Source organism: Rhinatrema bivittatum, chromosome 5 (genome assembly GCF_901001135.1).
Source record: "Rhinatrema bivittatum chromosome 5, aRhiBiv1.1, whole genome shotgun sequence".
Taxonomy (NCBI): domain Eukaryota; kingdom Metazoa; phylum Chordata; class Amphibia; order Gymnophiona; family Rhinatrematidae; genus Rhinatrema; species Rhinatrema bivittatum.
Window position 1 is genome coordinate 210,541,674 of NC_042619.1, and position 17,614 is coordinate 210,559,287.

The 17,614-nt window shown below is 46.0% G+C and overlaps 1 protein-coding gene across 1 annotated transcript in view; it reads right to left on the minus strand.

Annotated features, from left to right (window-relative positions):
• The window catches only part of CFAP47 (cilia and flagella associated protein 47), a 1,765,744-nt gene that overhangs the window by 495,682 nt on the left and 1,252,448 nt on the right, over positions 1-17,614 (minus strand). Inside the window, exon 51 of the mRNA XM_029603108.1 lies at positions 4,568-4,665. Within this exon, the coding sequence (XP_029458968.1) occupies positions 4,568-4,665 (98 nt within the window). The remainder of the gene's footprint in view (positions 1-4,567; positions 4,666-17,614) is intronic.

Genomic DNA, 17,614 nt, shown 5'->3' on the forward strand with positions numbered 1-17,614 from the left:
ACACAAACAGGCCCACTGCATCAGACTTGCACATACTGCCGCCCGCAGGCCAAGCCCCAGGACCTCAAAAGCTCGCTTGAGATGCACTTCCAACTTCCGATCCTGAACATCCTTCAGAGTGGAAGCTCCAGCCACCGGAATAGAGGTCTTCTTAATGATTGTCGAAACTGCCGCATCCATCTTCGGGACCTTGAGAATGTCCAGATGGTCCTGCAGAAGTGGATAAAGCTTGGACATCGCTCTGCCAACTCGCAGACCCGAGATGGGGGAATCCCACTCTCAGTTGATCAATTTCCTGGATTTTCTTCAGAATTGGGAAAGCACTGGGGGGTCTCCGTAGGCCATCCAGAACCGGATTAACCCCTTCAGCCTCTGAATCCTCCAGGTGAGCTTAATCCCCAGCTCCTCCAACACCTGAGGTATAAGCGGGCGAAGCTCCACTCTCTTGAAAAGCCGAATCACCCGCGGATCATCATCTTCAGCCTCCGGACCCTCCAAGGTCCTCTGTTCAGTTTTAGAGTCCCCTGGGTCCAGAGGGGGACCCCCAATTGGTCCCCATCCTTATCGGCCTCCGAGGAGACCTCATCCTCCTTAGACTCATCCGAATCTTCCGAGTCCGAATCCAATCGTGCTAGCCGTCTCTCAGGAGGCAGAGTTTGCGAGCCCACGGAACCTTAAGGGGGAACCTTCCCCTGCTTTGCCGAACCCGTCGGGCCTTCTGTGACACCGCACTTACCTATCTGCCTGCCTAGCCAGGAAGGCCTTGAACAGTAAAAGTACGAATTCGGGTAAAACCCCCCTGGGGCCCCCGAAGGATGCTTGGGGTTGCTAGGGCCCGAGACATCCGGACCTTTTTCCCTAGGTCGAACCACGGGAGACAGGAGCAGCGGGGTCCCCCTGGACCCCCGGGGAGAAGCCCCCCTATCCGGCTCCGCTTCTGCGGCCATAGCCACTCCCTTCTGTGATCCCAGCACCACTGCCGTGGTCCACGAATGCCTCCGCGGCTTTGCTTGCATTTCAGACCCCCCTCCAGCACACTCCGTGCAGAGGAGGAGGTCATTCAGGCTGACTGACGGGCTACCACAGGCCCTGCAGGTCTCTCTGAGCTGCTTGTCTGTCATAACAAGCACCAAGAAATAAAGCAAGGCAAAATAAAAACCAAACAGGCAATCCTATGTTTGCCGTGCTTTCCCACGGCCTGGATTGCGAGGGGGAGGGATGCACCACACGGCAACTGTCAAACCCTGAAGAGGGCGCACTGCCCCAATAATTTCCCGCCGGCATGGTGAACAGGCTGCTGCCGTGACTGAAAACCGCACGGCTCGATCGGGAGAACAGCCAGCCCCCACCGGAGTGAATCTGCCCCGACCGGGTCCACCCTCCTCCGAATGATCCCCCGATCCGCCCACTTACTGCCCGGCCTGCACCCGACGATCTCGCCAAGGATTTCAGCCTGCTAGGCGCACAGCCTGCCACATACTTCTGCTGTTGCAAAAGCAGACAGCTGCCAGTGACTTTTTTTTTTTACAACAAAGATTTAAAGGCCCAGACACACAGGAAAGCACAAAAATAAAAGTAAGGGTACTTCCCTGTCCTGGGCAGGCGGAGGGGCTTCGGGCCCCCCGAGGGAACCAGACCACTGGCTGTCAGTGGTCCCGGGCTGAAGCTTGCCAGGGGCATCCAACCCCCAATTTGCCCGGCTTAACCTGAGGGACGACCCTTCTGCAGGAGCCTGTCACCTCGGGGAGCAATCTTCCTTAAAATATCCAGTCAGTCAGGACTGCAGGGTTAGCACCTCTACCATCTGCTGGAGGTAGAGAGATACTGAGAGACTGCAGGTGGCACTTTCGTATATGTGGCAGTGCCCAAAGTTTTGTTCTCTACCTCCATCTGCTGATAGGGATGAATAAAACCCGCTTGTCTGGACTGATCTGGGTATGTTCAGGAAAATGCATTTATTAGTCTTTGGTACCACAATGTCCACTTCCTTATCCAACTGCTCATGGCTGAGAGATGAAAGGAGTTACCTCAGGGACTACTACATGTATGTTTCACAAATATTAACCTGCAAAGGGCAAGAGATCCAGTTTTGATGAAATAAATATATTCTAGGATAGGTGAGGAAAGCTTGGCTTGGCAGATACTGTTATATAATAGATTGGTTCCTTACAGGGAGAGTACATATAGTTCAGACAAATGATTCTACTTCAGTGGCTAAGCTTTAGGATGTGTAGTGCCACAAAGCTCTTCTCTCTCCTTCCTTCTTTTAATAGTTTTCTGTAACCCCCTTGGGAGACTCAATTTTTTTTTACGTTATCTGTGCACTAACAACATTCAGTTGGTTGTACCATGGGTTCTATTATTGAGAGGGGCCATGGAGTCACCTGCTCTAGATTGAAATATTTGTAAAATGTATTTGATTTTGTTTATTCTATTTTATTGTGTGGTGCTGTAGTGCATATTTGTAAATCTAAAGAGCATGTATGGCATGCTCAAAATGTGTCCCTGATACGGGGAAGCAGTATAAAAGTTTTAATAAATAACATGAAATTATTTATTTCATTAGGCTGTATAGTGTGCATTAACTGGGGTTGGAAGCAAAAAGAGTTGTAGTGTAATATTAGTGCCAAGAAAGATATTTGAAATCAGTATAGCTAATCTGATGCAATTATTGGTAAAGGAGTGAATTTTTAAAAGGAGTTCTGCATATACAATTAGCATATGTCATAGCAATTTTCAAAAGCCCATTGGTGCATGTAAAACTTTGTGAAAATTCAGCACTATGAATTGAATTTTTAAAGGAGTTACATGCATAAAAGTAGAAATCTTGAAAAACCCAGTTTTACGTGTGTAAATCCCTTTGAAAATTACCTCCAGTGCTAATATTCTGTATCCAACAGTATGTCCAAAATTTCTGTTAAAATAAAATAGTGAAAAAGTCTTCCTGCCTGAATACTCTATTTTGCAAGATATTACATAAAGACTTGATTTTAAAAAGCATTTACTTAAATAAAACTGGGGTTTACTAGAGTAAATGCACTTTACTCGAGTAAATGGGCTTTTGAAAATTGCTACAGTAGTATGTTACATTTACATATGTGTAATTCCTTTGAAAATGACCTCCTAAGAGTATTTTGTGCAATCAGGAATCAAGATGTACATGTTGAAATCAGTAAGATTTCTCTTATTGACCATTCTGATAATCAATAATTCCATGCTATAAGCAGTACCTCCTTAAAACATTCTGCCTATTTACTGTACAATCAAAACTGAAATGTATATCTAGGTCTGCATTCCAGCAGGAGTGTGTGTGTACACTTTGAAAACACAAAATTCAAATCTAAGGAGCCAAGTTATGTGACCAGGGTCACATTATAATTTTTCTACTGTAAAACACTGTGATTGTTCTCATTTAAGGCAGAAGTCAATTTCAGGGCTCCTTACCAAAATCAGGTAATTAAAATAAACATTTCACTAAACCTAATGAGAAAAGCATGGCTACAAAAAGAATGAAGAAATGTATTCAAAAGGCAAAAAAAGAACTAAAGATAATTTTATGCATAATTCAGACCCTATCATAAAAAATGAAAATTGAATAAGAAAAATGATTAACTGTCAAGAGTCTGCATGCTTTATAAAACATCAAAATCGGTGTAACTGCAAAATAAAACTGAAGGTAAAGTGGATCCTTGGCACATTAGAGGTGGTGTGCACCACAAAGCAGGAAATCCAAATTCAGAGCCCCATTCGTTTCATGCAGGAATATAAGAATCGGAAGGGGAAATGAGGACAAGACAAGGGGCCAATGCTGCTACGGGGATGACCACCACTGGGACACAAGCAGGACTTAAGTGCCAGCCAGGGGACCTGAATCACCTCTGCAATTGTTCTGGAATGTGAGGGAAGGCAATAAAAACACAGGAAGACCAATGCACCTCGGGGGTTAATTCAATCTGTTTCACTGCTCCTCAGCACCATGACAGTTCCTATGACAGACAGACAAAATTAATAGTGCTTGTCAAATTTCTGACGCAAGCTGGAACATATTATTAGTGCTCCCTTTTCCTGGTGACAAAAAGAGACAAGGCTTCCAGAAAGAGGAATGGTCTACATACTATTGCACTATTTCTACAGATCCTAGTCACTAATTTAGCATGATAGTAGGGAACATTGAGCTGTGGCCACTACCTAGCAATAGACAGAATGAAGATGTTTGTGTAACAGTAAAGCTTATTTTTAAAAATGAATTACAGCATTGTAGCTCATGATATCTGACCAACAGCGAAATAATGTTAAATGGTTATTCTCCCAGCATCTTTGAAAAGAACAGTCAAATCATGAAAAGGTGAGAGTTTACTTTTCAAAACTCTTGCTATTCAAATTTAGAGTAGCTAGTCATTCAAAGATCCTATTCACAAAAATCTGCTACTGCATTAGCAGACTTTAACAAGCAGAATTGCAGCCTATTCCCTAATAACATGTGCTTTCCACATTTACAAGGCCATACACTTTACTGAATGGACCTAATAGTGTCGCACAATATTCCAAAAGGTTTTCGTGATCTTACCAGAGCAGTGCAGTTAACGGTCAGTGTTCCTTCTTGTGGTCCTCTTGTGCATTTGATCTCTACCGTGAACCACACTTTATAAGGTGAGAAAGTGCTGCCTAGATTAGGAAATAAAAGGATAAATCATCTTTTTAAACTCAGACTTCATATTTCTTCATCTTTATGAACATACACAGCTGTAATCACCAGAAATTTAATAAAAAATGCAGGACAGCAAATGTGCCCTTTTCAGACAATAACAGCCAGGCGTCATTTTTCATGCATTACATCTACACCACATTACTTTTACAAGCTAGTGCCACAATCACTGTCTATCATTCAAGGTTACAGAATTGAGCAATATTTTGGGCAAAGTTTCCCCAAATTTTCAAGTAGCAGAAAGGCGATGTTGACTTCAGTCATCAGTCAGAAACACTTTTCTCCATGGCTACCCTACCCCTCTGCCCACCCACCCCTAGGTTTGTTTTTCTAATGTAGTCTGCCTAACTTCATAATTGGCAACAAGATAAATTAGTAAATTGGTATTTCCTTAGGTGTTAACAATCAAAAAATTTACCAAAATGAGGACTATCCAATGTAACTATTGTGGAGCCTTTATTCTGAGGGAAAGCATCTGGAAACTTAGAGCTTGCCCCATTTGTGCAGAACTCTCTTCCTTGAAAAAGGAGCTTGCTGAAGTTAAAGATGAATTAGCTTCAATAAAGAGAATTTCACCCACATTACATTACTCAGTAACCAAAGGAAAAAGCTCATTGTGATGGATGACTCTGTCATCAGTGGCACAACTGCAAAGGGAAAGAGTGAAGTGAATAACAAAACTCAACTAAAGTCTCAAAAGGAGTCCAGGAAAAGCAATAACCTTAATGAGAAAAGCTGGAAAGCTATGACCACAAATGCTCATAGTTTGGACAATAAAATCCCAGATCTGCAAGCCCTAATGGTGGAGGCAGACTTGGACGTTGTTGCTATCACAGAGACATGGTTCACAGAATCTCATGATTGGGATACAGCAATACCAGGCTATAACTTGTTAAGGAAGGACAGAGTGGATAGGAAAGGGGGAGGTTTGGCTCTTTGTCAGAAACAATTTCCAAGCATATGAGCTGCAAGGAAGATGGGGCAATGAAGAAGCACCATGGGCCGACCTAAAAAAAGATGATGGGGCATCCATTTATACTGGAGTGGTTTACAGGCCTACAAACCAAAAGGAAGATCATGACAGAGATGTGGTTGAATACATCCAAAAGATGAGAAAGAGAGGAGAAGTGGTGATTGTTGGGGACTTTAATCTGCCGGATGTAGACTGGAGAATCCCTTCTGCAGAATCTAACAATAGTAGAGAATTAGTGGATGCCCTGCAAGGGGCTTTGTTCAAACAAATGGTAATGGAACCCACGAGAGAGGGAGCTATACTTGATTTAGTACTCACAAATGGAGATAATGTCTCTGATGTCCAGGTGGGCGCCCACCTCAGCACCCAGTGATCATCAAACGGTATGGTTTCATATCTCACACAGGATACATAGAAGAAGCACGAAGACCCGAGTTTTACAGTTCAAAAACACGGACCCAATGGGCTGGTCGCAGACCACCCTGTCCCACTACGTGCCCTACACAGCCCAAGGAGGCTGGTCGCGGACCATGAGGAGAGCGGGACGAGCGCAGGGAAAAATCCAGCCGAGGCAGAACTTCGACGACGGAGCCAGATGTCATCTGAAGCACCACAAAGGCTGGCAGGACAAAGACAGCTCAGGAGCACAGGACACCAGTCCACTGCTGGCATCTCCCATGACGAAGCTGCGTCACCCGGAGATCCATGGCCGGCAGAACAGAAGGCTCCGGAGCAAGAACCAACACCAAGGAGGGCTAGAACACCAGGAAGCGAGACATCCAGAGATGAGACACCAAGAGACCTGGACGGGGACTTCAGGCAATGAAGACATGGCATGACGAGGCCACAAGACAAGACGAGGAGCTCCACAAAGAAGACAGAAGACCTGACAGAGCTCTGGCAGGCAGGAACCTCCAGGACTGAAGACACTCCGATGCACGGCAACGAGGAAATGCAGCTACAGCCCTTTTATAGGGCTAGCACAGGAAACAGTCACAAAGGTGGGGTCCAGGGCATATCCGGCCGTGGGCCCTTTAAATGTAGAAGAGAGGCGCAGCCGCACGCCTAGGAGTAGGAAGGAAGCTGTGCAGGACCGTGGACAGCGGTCCTGCCCAATGTCGACTCGCAGAAGCAGGGCTGGGCCTGGGAAGCAGGCCCCAATGATGGCAGCGGCTCCAGCCACTGCAGGAGGCCCCAGGGGCGGCTCCAGCCGCCAATCCAGGCTGGAGCTTGCGGCCTCCAGCTGTGAAGATATGATGACGTTGGCGGCAGTTCCATGCCACGCAGAACAGAGAAGTCTGCGGCTCTGGCCGCGGTGAAGAGAGAAAGAGGAGCAGCCTCCGGGCCACGAGAGGAACTGAAGTCCACAGCTCTGGCCGTGAGGGAGGGCCCGACTTTGGCAGCGTCCAGCCGCATCGGGCATCAGGAAAAGCAGCACGGTGAGTGAAGCCTGCTCGCGGGGGAACCCGCGGGCAGGGTTCATAACACAACTAATCTATATGTCAGAAAAGTAAAGAAAATCAAAAGGAAAATGAAACCTATTTGGTTCTTAAAGGAGGTAGCTGACAAAATAAAAGCTAAAAGAACAGCATTCAAGAAATATAAAGGATCCCAAAGGGAGGAGCACAAAGAAGAATATATGGTACAACTGAGAGAGACGAAGAAAGTAATCAAGACGGCAAAAAGTCAAGCGGAAGAAAGGATTGCCAAAGAGATAAAGAGAGGTGACAAAATATTTTTCAGATACATCAGAGAAAGGAGAAAAGTTCAAAGTGGAATAGTGAAATTGAAAGGTGAAAAGGATCAATGTGCAGAGAGAGACGAAGAAATGGCAGAAATATTAAACAAATACTTCAGTTCAGTGTTCACTAAAGAGGACCCAGGAGAAGGACCATCACTAGTTAGCAAGAAACTGAAGGGGATTGGAGTAGATGTAACTCCGTTTACAGTGGAGAATGTGTGGGAAGAGCTGGGGAAACTCAAAGTGGACAAAGCCATGAGGCTCGATGAGATTCATCCCAAGATACTGAGGGAGCTCAGAGACATGCTAGTGGGACCACTGTGTGATCTGTTCAATAGATCCCTAGAAACAGGAGTGGTGCCGAGTGATTGGAGAAGAGCGGTGGTGGTCCCGCTTCACAAGAGTGGGAGCAGAGAGGAGGCTGGTAACTATAGGCCAGTTAGCCTCACCTCAGTGGTGGGAAAAGTAATGGAGACGCTGCTGAAAGAGAGAATAGTGAATTATCTACAGTCGGGAGAATTGCTGGACCAGAGGCAGCATGGATTCACTAGGGGATGATCCTGTCAGACAAATCTGATTGACTTTTTCGACTGGGTGACTAGGGAGTTGGATCAAAGAAGAGCACTAGACGTCATCTACTTGGATTTCAGCAAGGCTTTTGATACGGTCCCGCACAGGAGGCTGGTGAATAAAATGAGAAGCTTAGGAGTGAGTGCCGAGGTGGTGGCCTGGATTGCAAACTGGTTGATGGTCAGAAGACAATGTGTGATGATAAATGGAACTTACTCTGAAGAGAGAGTAGTGTTAAGCGGAGTGCCGCAAGGATCGGTGTTAGGACCGGTCCTGTTCAATATCTATGTGAGCGACATAGCGGACGGGATAGAAGGTAAGGTTTGTCTGTTTGCGGATGACACTAAAATCTGCAACAGAGTGGACATGCCGGAAGGCGTGGAGAGAATGAGACGGGATTTAAAGAAGCTGGAAGAGTGGTCAAAGATATGGCAGCTGAGATTCAATGCAAAGAAGTACAGAGTCATGCATATGGGGTGTGGAAACTGTATTCGATGGGGGGGGGTGAAGGGATGATGTGCACGGAGCAGGAGAGAGACCTTGGGTAATAGTGTCTAATGATCTGAAGTCGGTGAAACAATGTGACAAGGCGATAGCTAAAGCCAGAAGAATGATGGGCTGCATAGAGAGAGGAATATCCCCTTGTACAGGTCCTTGGTGAGGCCTCACCTGGAGTACTGCGCTCAGTTCTGGAGACTGTATCTCCAAAGAGACATAGACAGGATGGAGGCGGTCCAGAGAAGGGTGACAAGAAAGGTAGAGGGTCTTCATCAAATGACTTATGAGGAGAGATTGAAGAATCTAAATATGTACACCCTGGAGGAAAGGAGGAGCAGGGGTGATATGATTCAGACTTTCAGATACTTGAAAAACTTTAATGATCCAAAGACAACGACAAACCTTTTCCGTCAGAAAAAAATCAGCAGAACCAGAGGTCACGAGCTGAGGCTCCAGGGAGGAAGACTAAGAACTAATGTCAGGAAGTATTTCTTCACGGAAAGGGTGGTGGATGCCTGGAATGCCCTTCCGGAGGAAGTGGTGAAGTCTAAAACTGTGAAGGACTTGAAAGGGGCATGGGATAAACACTGTGGATCCATCAAGTCTAGAGGACTACTGCACGGATCGGCAGTAGCCACAGAGGCATTCACGGAGCGGGATGCCAGTGGTTGGTGTTCCACCTTCACGGAGCGGAAGGATGGAGGGCTGCCATCTCCAAAAAAGAAAACAGGGGTGGGTAAGAGTATGGGGCAGGGGTGTGGCCTGCTTGGTGCAGCGGTTGCTACCCCTAATTGAGCTGGATGTTCCCTTGGATGCAGATCCAGCGCTGCTCTCTACATTGGTGGTGGGGTGGAGGGGAATTAGGGCTGGATGGTACTGGAAGCCAATAGTAACAGGTGGGAGAGAGAAAAAGGGAAAAAAAAAAAAAGGATAAAGTGCGTAGCTTGCTGGGCAGACTGGGCAGACTGGATGGGCCGTTTGGTCTTTTTCTGCCGTCATTTCTATGTTTCTATGTTAAGAGGGCAGGGACAAAGTAGGAACTCAGGAACTCAGGAGCAACACGCAGATCGCAGGAAGCGAGGAGACCTGTTGCCAAGGCAAAGGCTGGTAGCAGGATCCAGCCTTATATGCTGTCCCAGGGTTGATGTCATCAGAGAGAGCTGGCAGCATATTCCCGCAGCAGGTCCTTTAAAAGACGGAGGAAGGCGTGCACGCGTGTCTAGAGGGAGGTCCCTGGCTGAAGGAGATTGGCGGCATCCCAGCCGCGGAGAAGAGGGCCCGGCGGTGTCGGTGGGACACGTGTCAGGCTGGCAGACCACAGCCGCAGGCAGCACTGAGCATCAGCAGCGGCTGCCAAAGAACCCGGGCCTGATCCCGCCGCAGAGCGGCATCGGGTAAGGGAAGCCGGCCGCAAGCGCAACAGTTCCCCTTCCTCTAAGCTCCATTCCTGAGGGTTTTGGCTTGCTGGGGTAAGAGGCGTTGAACTGCCTGATCAGATTCTTGTCCAATATGTTGGATGCCAGCTCCCAGGTGTTCTCCTCTGAGCCTTATTATTCCCAAGAGAGGAGGTACTCCCACCTTTGGCTACGTCTTCTCACATATTGTTGCGTTCGTGCCTGTTCTCGCCCTCGCTCCACCCTCTCTACCTTGGTGGCGACTCCCTTCGGGTTTTACGGACAGATGCTGCCGCGGCTTCTCCTCGCCGCTTCTCCCCGGAATCCCCGGGCTGGCCTGACGCTGCGGATCCGCCATGTTCCTGATGACGTAAGGGCGCGTGCGCGCTCCAGAGTTTGTACCGGCAAGGGCGCGAACCTCGGGGGCGTCCCCCCGTATTGACATCATCCGCTTCCAACCTAAAAGGTCTTTGCTTGCAACTATGAATCGAGTTAGCAAGGGGGAATTCTCTCTGCTGCTCTGCCTCCACAAACTTACCAAGGGGTACCCACTCCTCGAGGGGCCCCGCTCTCTCTTCTTGATTTCAGATTGCTAAGACGGGATCCGGTACTTGCTCCTCGAGGGCCTACATTCCTGAATGCTCAGAAGGCTCCTTACTGCCTGGAAGCGATCGCAGACGTGAACACTGTGAGTTCTATTACAGATAGGAACCGGTACTCGCTCCACGAGGGCCTATGTTCCTAATCTCTGAAGACTCTCTTCTGTCTAAGACGTTATCGCAGGTATGGAGATTGTGAGTTATTATTGCAGATTGCAGATAGGAACCGGTACTCGCTCCATGAGGACCCATGTTCCTAAAACCCTTCAAAAACTCTCTTCTATCTCAGAAGCTATCGCATAGCTAAATTTTGTGAATTACTATTACAGATTGCAGATAGGAACTGGTACTCGCTCCACGAGAGCCTATTTTCCTAAAACCCTCCAAAGACTCTCTTCTATTCCAGAAGCCATCTCATACACAAATATTGTGAGTTCTTATTCCAGACTGCATATAGGAATCAGTACTCGCCTACGGCTCCTGTTCCTGAATATACTGAAGACTCTCTGTTGCATAGAAGCCATTACAGATATCTACAATTGTGAGTGTATCATCTACTACTGGTTATGTATCTAGCATACCCTGTCTACTCACTATCTATAGTCTCTCTCTACAGCTCAGCAACCCAGAGATCGCAGTTCCAGTATCTGAGAGACTTAAGCCCTGCCAGGCACATCAGCTCACTACTGCCACCTCTGGTGGTTCTACTTCCTGTCTAATAAAGAACTATCTGTGTTTGTCTTCATACTCCAGCCTAGGATATCCTCCTGGGGGTGCTGTCATCTGCCATCGGCTCAAGGATTCACCAATTTACATTAAAGTGACATTCCTTACACTACTAGAACGGTATCATAACAGACTGCCACTTTGTGGGGAGCCAACCCACAACAGATCACTAACTCCGTCTATGGAGTACAACGAACTGCTGGCTACTCTCCTCGGGGGAGCAGTTTCCATAACAGATTGCTACTCCTCCTCTTCGGAGGAACAGACCTACATCAGGTTGCTAACTCCTCTCTTCTGGAGGAGCTGATTACTAACAGTCCGCTAACTCCTCCCCTCTGGGGAAGCGGATCCATAACAGATTGCTACTCCTCCCCTCAGGAGGAGCTGATCGATAACAGATTGCTAGCTCCTCCCCTCTGGGGGAGCAGATCACTAATACATATCAAGTATGTCATGCACCTGGTATGTGGTATCGCTCTCAGAGGCGATCTTCTGAGGTTCAAATATCTTGCAAGAGGTCCGGGAGAATACCAGGGGTTTTAGGAGAGAGATGTGGAGGGAGTTATGAATCCTTAAGGAGGAGGGTAGGCGTAGCTGGTAGGTCACAGGACCCAATTGGTGGAGCACCAGGAATGGACTAATATATCGTGGAGCTAGACACATGGATGGAAGATTGAGCCTGATATATCGTGTATAGAGCCATACTTTCTCCCCGGGCTTAAACTGCGGAGCCAGTCTAGGGTGAGCGTCAGCAAATCTCTTGGCTTTACAGCATACTTCTTGAAGCATTTGCTGCGTATGATTCCAGAGTTGATGCAGTTCTTGTGCTGTCGCCTGAGCCGCAGATGAAGGAATGGTCAGTGGTAGCGGCAGAGAGGAAAGTGGCCGCATTCCGTAGACAATCTGAAGGGGTGAGGATCTGGTAGTGGAATAAAGATGTGAGTTATGGGAAAACTCTGCCCTAGGAAGCAGCATTGTCCAGTAGTTAGATATTTTCTGTTCACTTGAGTTGCACAATCGCCCTGCTGTGCCTTCATGCCGTTGTTCTGTTTACAGCAATAATGTTATTACTAATTGTTACTGCTTGTTTTTAATTTGTTTTCTAATGGTTTTAATTGTTCTATATGTTCCATGTAAACCGCCATCCAGGCGATAGTTAATCAGTTCCTTGTAAACCGGAGTGATATGTATATTATACAGGAACTTCCGGTATATAAAAGCCAAAAATAAATAAATAAATAAATAAATAGTCTTGATGACAGTTGACATAGGCTTGCAGGAAACTCTTCTATGTCTGATTTGTCCTTTCAGCCTGGCCATTTGCTTGGGGATGATACGCAGTAGTGAAGTCTAGGTAATATTGAACTTCTTACAAAAAGCCTTCCGATATCTTGCTGTAAATTGAGGACCATGGTCAGAGACAATATGTTTGGGAAGCCCGTGGAGGCGAAACACATGCTGAATGAAGAGTTGGACTAACTGGGGAGCCAAAGGGAGACAAGGCAAGGCTATGAAAAGCAACATCTTTGAGAAGCGGTCAGCTACCACCCAGATGACCATGTTGCCATTTCAGAGTGGTAAATCCACGATGAAGTCTGTGGAGATGTGAGTCCAAGGTTCCTTGGGGGCTGGCAATGACTGTAACAGCCCCCAAATTTGTCCCACCAGCGGTTTCTGCTGCGTGCAGATGGGACATGAGTCCACATAGGCCCGAACATCCTTCTGCATATTGGGCTACCAATCTAATTGCTGGAGCAAGGGGCCGGGCTCATCCAGGGTGGCCTGCAGTGCGGGAATCGTGGGTCAGTTTAACACTTTGTTACAGACTTTACTTAGAACGATCGGTTTCCCTGGAGGGACGGTCAAGGTGGTTGTGAGAAGAACCCGTGCTGGATCTATAATATGTCAGACAGGTTCAACGGTATCCTTGGAAACAAAAGAGCGGGAGAGGGTGTCTGCTCGGCTGTTTTTAGCTGCAGATCTATATCTGAGTTCAAAGCCAAAGCGAGTGAAAAAGAGGGCCCAACAGGCTTGTTACAGGTTAAATGCTGGGCTTGGTGAAGATATTCAAGATTCTTATGGTCCATGTAGATAGTAACACAATACTGAGCCCCTTCTAACCACTGGCGCCACTCCTCCAAGCAAGTTTAATGGCCAACAGCTCCTTGTCGCTAATCCCATAATTCTGCTCCGCTGGGGACAATTTCTTCGAAAAGAAGGAGCATAGATGTAAGGTTCCCAAGGACAAGTATTGGCTCAAGATGGCTCCTATCCCCTTGGAGGAGGAATCAACCTCTACAATGAAAGGGTGCTGTGGATCAGGATGCCGGAGACAAGGTTGCCGGAGGAAAGCCACCTTTAAGTCTTGATAGGCTGTTACTGCCTCAGGAGGCCACAGTTTAGGGTTCGCCCCTTTTCGAGTCAGAGCTGTGAACGGGGCCGCCAGCTTGGAATAGTTGTTAATGAAGGTACGGTAATAATGGGCAAAGCCAAGGAACCTCTGTAGAGCTCATTGGCCTGTAGGTTGTGGCCAACCCCAAATACACTTGAGCTTCTCTAGGTCTATTTGGAAACCTCTCTTGGAGACAATGTATCCTAACAATGGGAGACTTTCTTTCTCGAAAGAACATTTCTCCAGTTTGGCAAACTGGTTATCCCAAAGAAGTTGAAGAACTCGAGAGTCTTCTTGGCGATGGGTATGGAGATCCTTGGAGAATACCAGGATATCGTCAAGGTACACAACACGCATTCATAAAATAGGTCACAGAAAATTTTGTTCATCATATTTTGGAAGATGACAGGTGCATTGCAAAGTCCAAACGGCATGACGAGGTCGGGGAGGACTGAGAGAATAAGTGGGTGAGGAGAAATCCCGGCTCTGGACATTTGATTTCTTAAAAAGAATTACCTATGTCCTAAGAACCTCCAGCGAGGAGAGAGGGAAGCTTCCGCTTGCTGCCGGACCCGTCGCATCGCCTACGTCATCTAAGGAGAGGGATCGGTAGGGTCAAAACCGACCCCCCCCATGCAACGCACAGACGAGGTCGGGGAGGACTGAGAGAACAAGTGGGTGAGGAGAAATCCCGGCCCTGAACATTTGATTTCTTAAAAAGAATTATCTATGTCCTAAGAATCTCCAACGAGGAGAGAGGGGAGCTTCCGCTTGCTGCCGGACCCGTCGCATCACCTACGTCATCTAAGGGGAGGGATCGGTAGGGTCAAAACCGACCCCCCCCCCCCCCCCGCAGCGCGCAGACAATGCCAGCGCGCTGCCAAAGGGGCGCGCGGCTTTGTCTGGACTGTGGATACTGGAAAATCTTCTGGAACTCTTTGGTATGAACTTTTAGTAAGTAACTTTTTTGTCTCTTTTACTCCTCTCTCGGCCTCCACCTGGAGAACTAAAAATTGAATGTGGGAGTGAATTGGGAGAGCTATGAAAAGTTGATTTTCTTGTAAAAAATGCCTCATACAAAGGGGAAGGGTAGGCTGAGAACAGAGACCCCGACTGCTCTCAGTTCTGCCCCTACTCAGCCATTGATTGACAGCTTTCTCACTTTACTAAATGCTATACCAGGTGAAGGTTCTGCAGTTGGTGCTGGCCAGGAGCAGGCGACAGCACCACAAGAACATCACACCTCATTAAGCCCTGGTGCTCCCATTAAACCTGAACCGCCTATATCTGCGCTAGACTCCGGTTCAGAGACGGCACTATCCTCCGGAGATGTGGAAGTGCTGTCTAACATCGGGGAAGAAACCGGAGAAAATGTTGCAGATACACAAGGAGGAGGCTCTGGGGAAATCCCACTGGAGGTGGTGGAGAAAGCCAGAGGAGGTAACTTACTGACCCCAGATCCTCTGACATCAACTCCTAAAGGTGGTAAAGGTGAGGCAGCAAGCTCAGTAATGAGAAGTAAAAGCTGCCTTCAATCTGGAAATGTCTTAACACAAAAGTTAAGTTCTGAAGTAAGATCAACACAAAAGGTTACTCTAGAAAGTATTTGGGTAGTATTAATGGACTTAAAAGAGTCCATGAATAACTTGGAAATCAAAATGTCTGAAGTACAAGGTCAGGTAAAAATTACAGATAATGAGGTAAAGAAACATTCTGAGAAAATTAACTGCCTTGAAAAACAGTTAAAACAGGCTCAGGAATTACAAGTAGGAATTATAAAAGGAAAAGTAGCGAATTCCAGAAGGATTGAAATTATTGAAAATAATTTAAGATATAATAATATCAGAATTTTGAATTTTCCTTCTGTGAAATTTATTTCACCAATAGAACAATTTAAAAGATTTCTTAGGGAAAACTTACAACTATCTCAGGAAAAAATGCCATTAATAGAAAAAATTTTTTATATCCAGTCAAAAAAGAAAGAAAATCCTGAGCGAGTTAATCAGTCCCAGCAGTTAAATAATCTCACAGAGTTCCTAGAAGAATCAATGGAAGAACAAATAGAGTCAAGAGGTACTCTGTGTGTCAGATTCCAAAAAATGGAAGATAAAGATAACATAATTAAGCTCTTTCTTCGAAATCAAGAAAAATTATACCTCTCACAAAAAATATGGATGTACCCAGACGTAACTAGAACTACCCAAACGAGGAGAAGAAATTTCTTACAGATGACCTCAGAGGTCAAAAAGCTAGGTGCTCAGATGGTGGTTTACTTTCCTTGTAAATGTGTCATAAAATATCTGAGTGAGAGATATGTGTTTTTAGAACCATCAGAACTTAAAAAATTTTTGGAGGCTAGAATGTCAAAATAAGTTTCCAGATTGTTATTGGGTATAGAGATATCGCATTTAGACTCCCTTCTGTAAATCCAAGTATATTTCCTTAATTGCTCCATTGGTAAAGTATATTTAGGATCTCCAGATTTCCTTATAAATGGTCTATGTTAAGTAATGGTGGAGAAATGGAGGTCCTTCAGGGCCAACGAAATTCGGAGAGTGAGTGGGGGAGCTAAGATAGCACTTCACATAGGTATTAGTGCAAACTGTCTATTACCATTAAAAAAACATCCCTTTTCCTATCACATGTGACATTTATTACATTTTGATAAATCCAGGCCTTAGGCACCTAAATCTAGTCAAATGAAAAACAGACCTAAATGTAGTCTCCTCGATTTAGGTGAACTTTAAGCTGAAAATCCCATGCTTAAAAATAGGCTCCTTATTTAAACCCTAACTTAGATGCCTAAATGAAGGTGCTCAGCTCTTTTTGAATATCGACCTTTTTGGTATCCATGTGTTAGCAAATTTTAAAAGGGAAACTACTCCAATAATTTCTTTTTGAAAAAATGGAACATTAATGTGGGTACAAAAGTACCACTAGAGAACTTGCTGAAAATTGTCCCCCTTTTGAGGACTAAACCAAGAAAATAAATTGAAAAATCAGCAAACAGTACACAACATGGTGCAAAACAGCTTGACAAAAAAAGCAGCAGTCTAGCATGATGCTCTTCTTCAGATCATGGTAAAAATCAAAACAGTGGCAGTAGATCCAGTGTCATTCAAGTCCCTCCCTGCACATACGTCGAAGATTTGTAGATGTTCCTTCAGTCACATACAAATGGGAACCCTATGGTAGCCCACTAGATGGCCCTAGATCCCTGCCTTAGGTTTTCCAGCTTAGTGTAGAGACCATTTCTATTCAGTACCACCCCTTGAGGCTGGCTAAAATTGTATCTATTTAGGCCACTTGGTGTTGGTGGTGGGGGGCTAGGAGTAGCAGTAGTATGGTTATTTTGGTTAAGCATCTGAGAAGTGAAGAGTTATTTTTGGTTTCCCTTGTTTGGGTGAGGCCTACCCATCTCACTTAGTATTTTGTCAATGAGGAGGTTCCAAGCAGAGCACTTCCTGTCTGCAAGGATCTGCCTCACTATGGTTAGAGACTGTGTTGAGGTTTCTTGCTATTTTTATGAGGTTTCGCTGGTAGGAATCCTGCACCCCTTTTGGTAAAGGATAGACTCCCGGATCCAGAGAAAAAGCAGCATCACCCCAGAGTGAAAGTTTTGGGATTTTAGTATTTTTCTCATTTTTGATTGTGAGGAGGTTTTGTGATCCACCCCTCCTCAGAGGGAAGCTGGTCTGTGATAACCATTTTCCTATTGAAATCAGACTTTTCCTTTAGAGAAGTTACATCCAGGAGGAGTTCAGGATGATGCATCAAGATCTGGAGAGCCCTATTGGATCTCCACCCCAAGGGATCAGGACATAGGATGGATGCAAGAGACTGAACATTTGGACTCAGGGTTTTTTCAAGGATTTATGGGATTCCCCATCAGTAGGATTTCTCTGGTCCACTGGGACAACTTATGCATGCAGTAGAGAAATAAGCTTCCTTCTAGGAATGTGAGAGACAGGATACATACCGAGAGTTAGAGAGAGCACTGTAAGCAAAGACAGCTA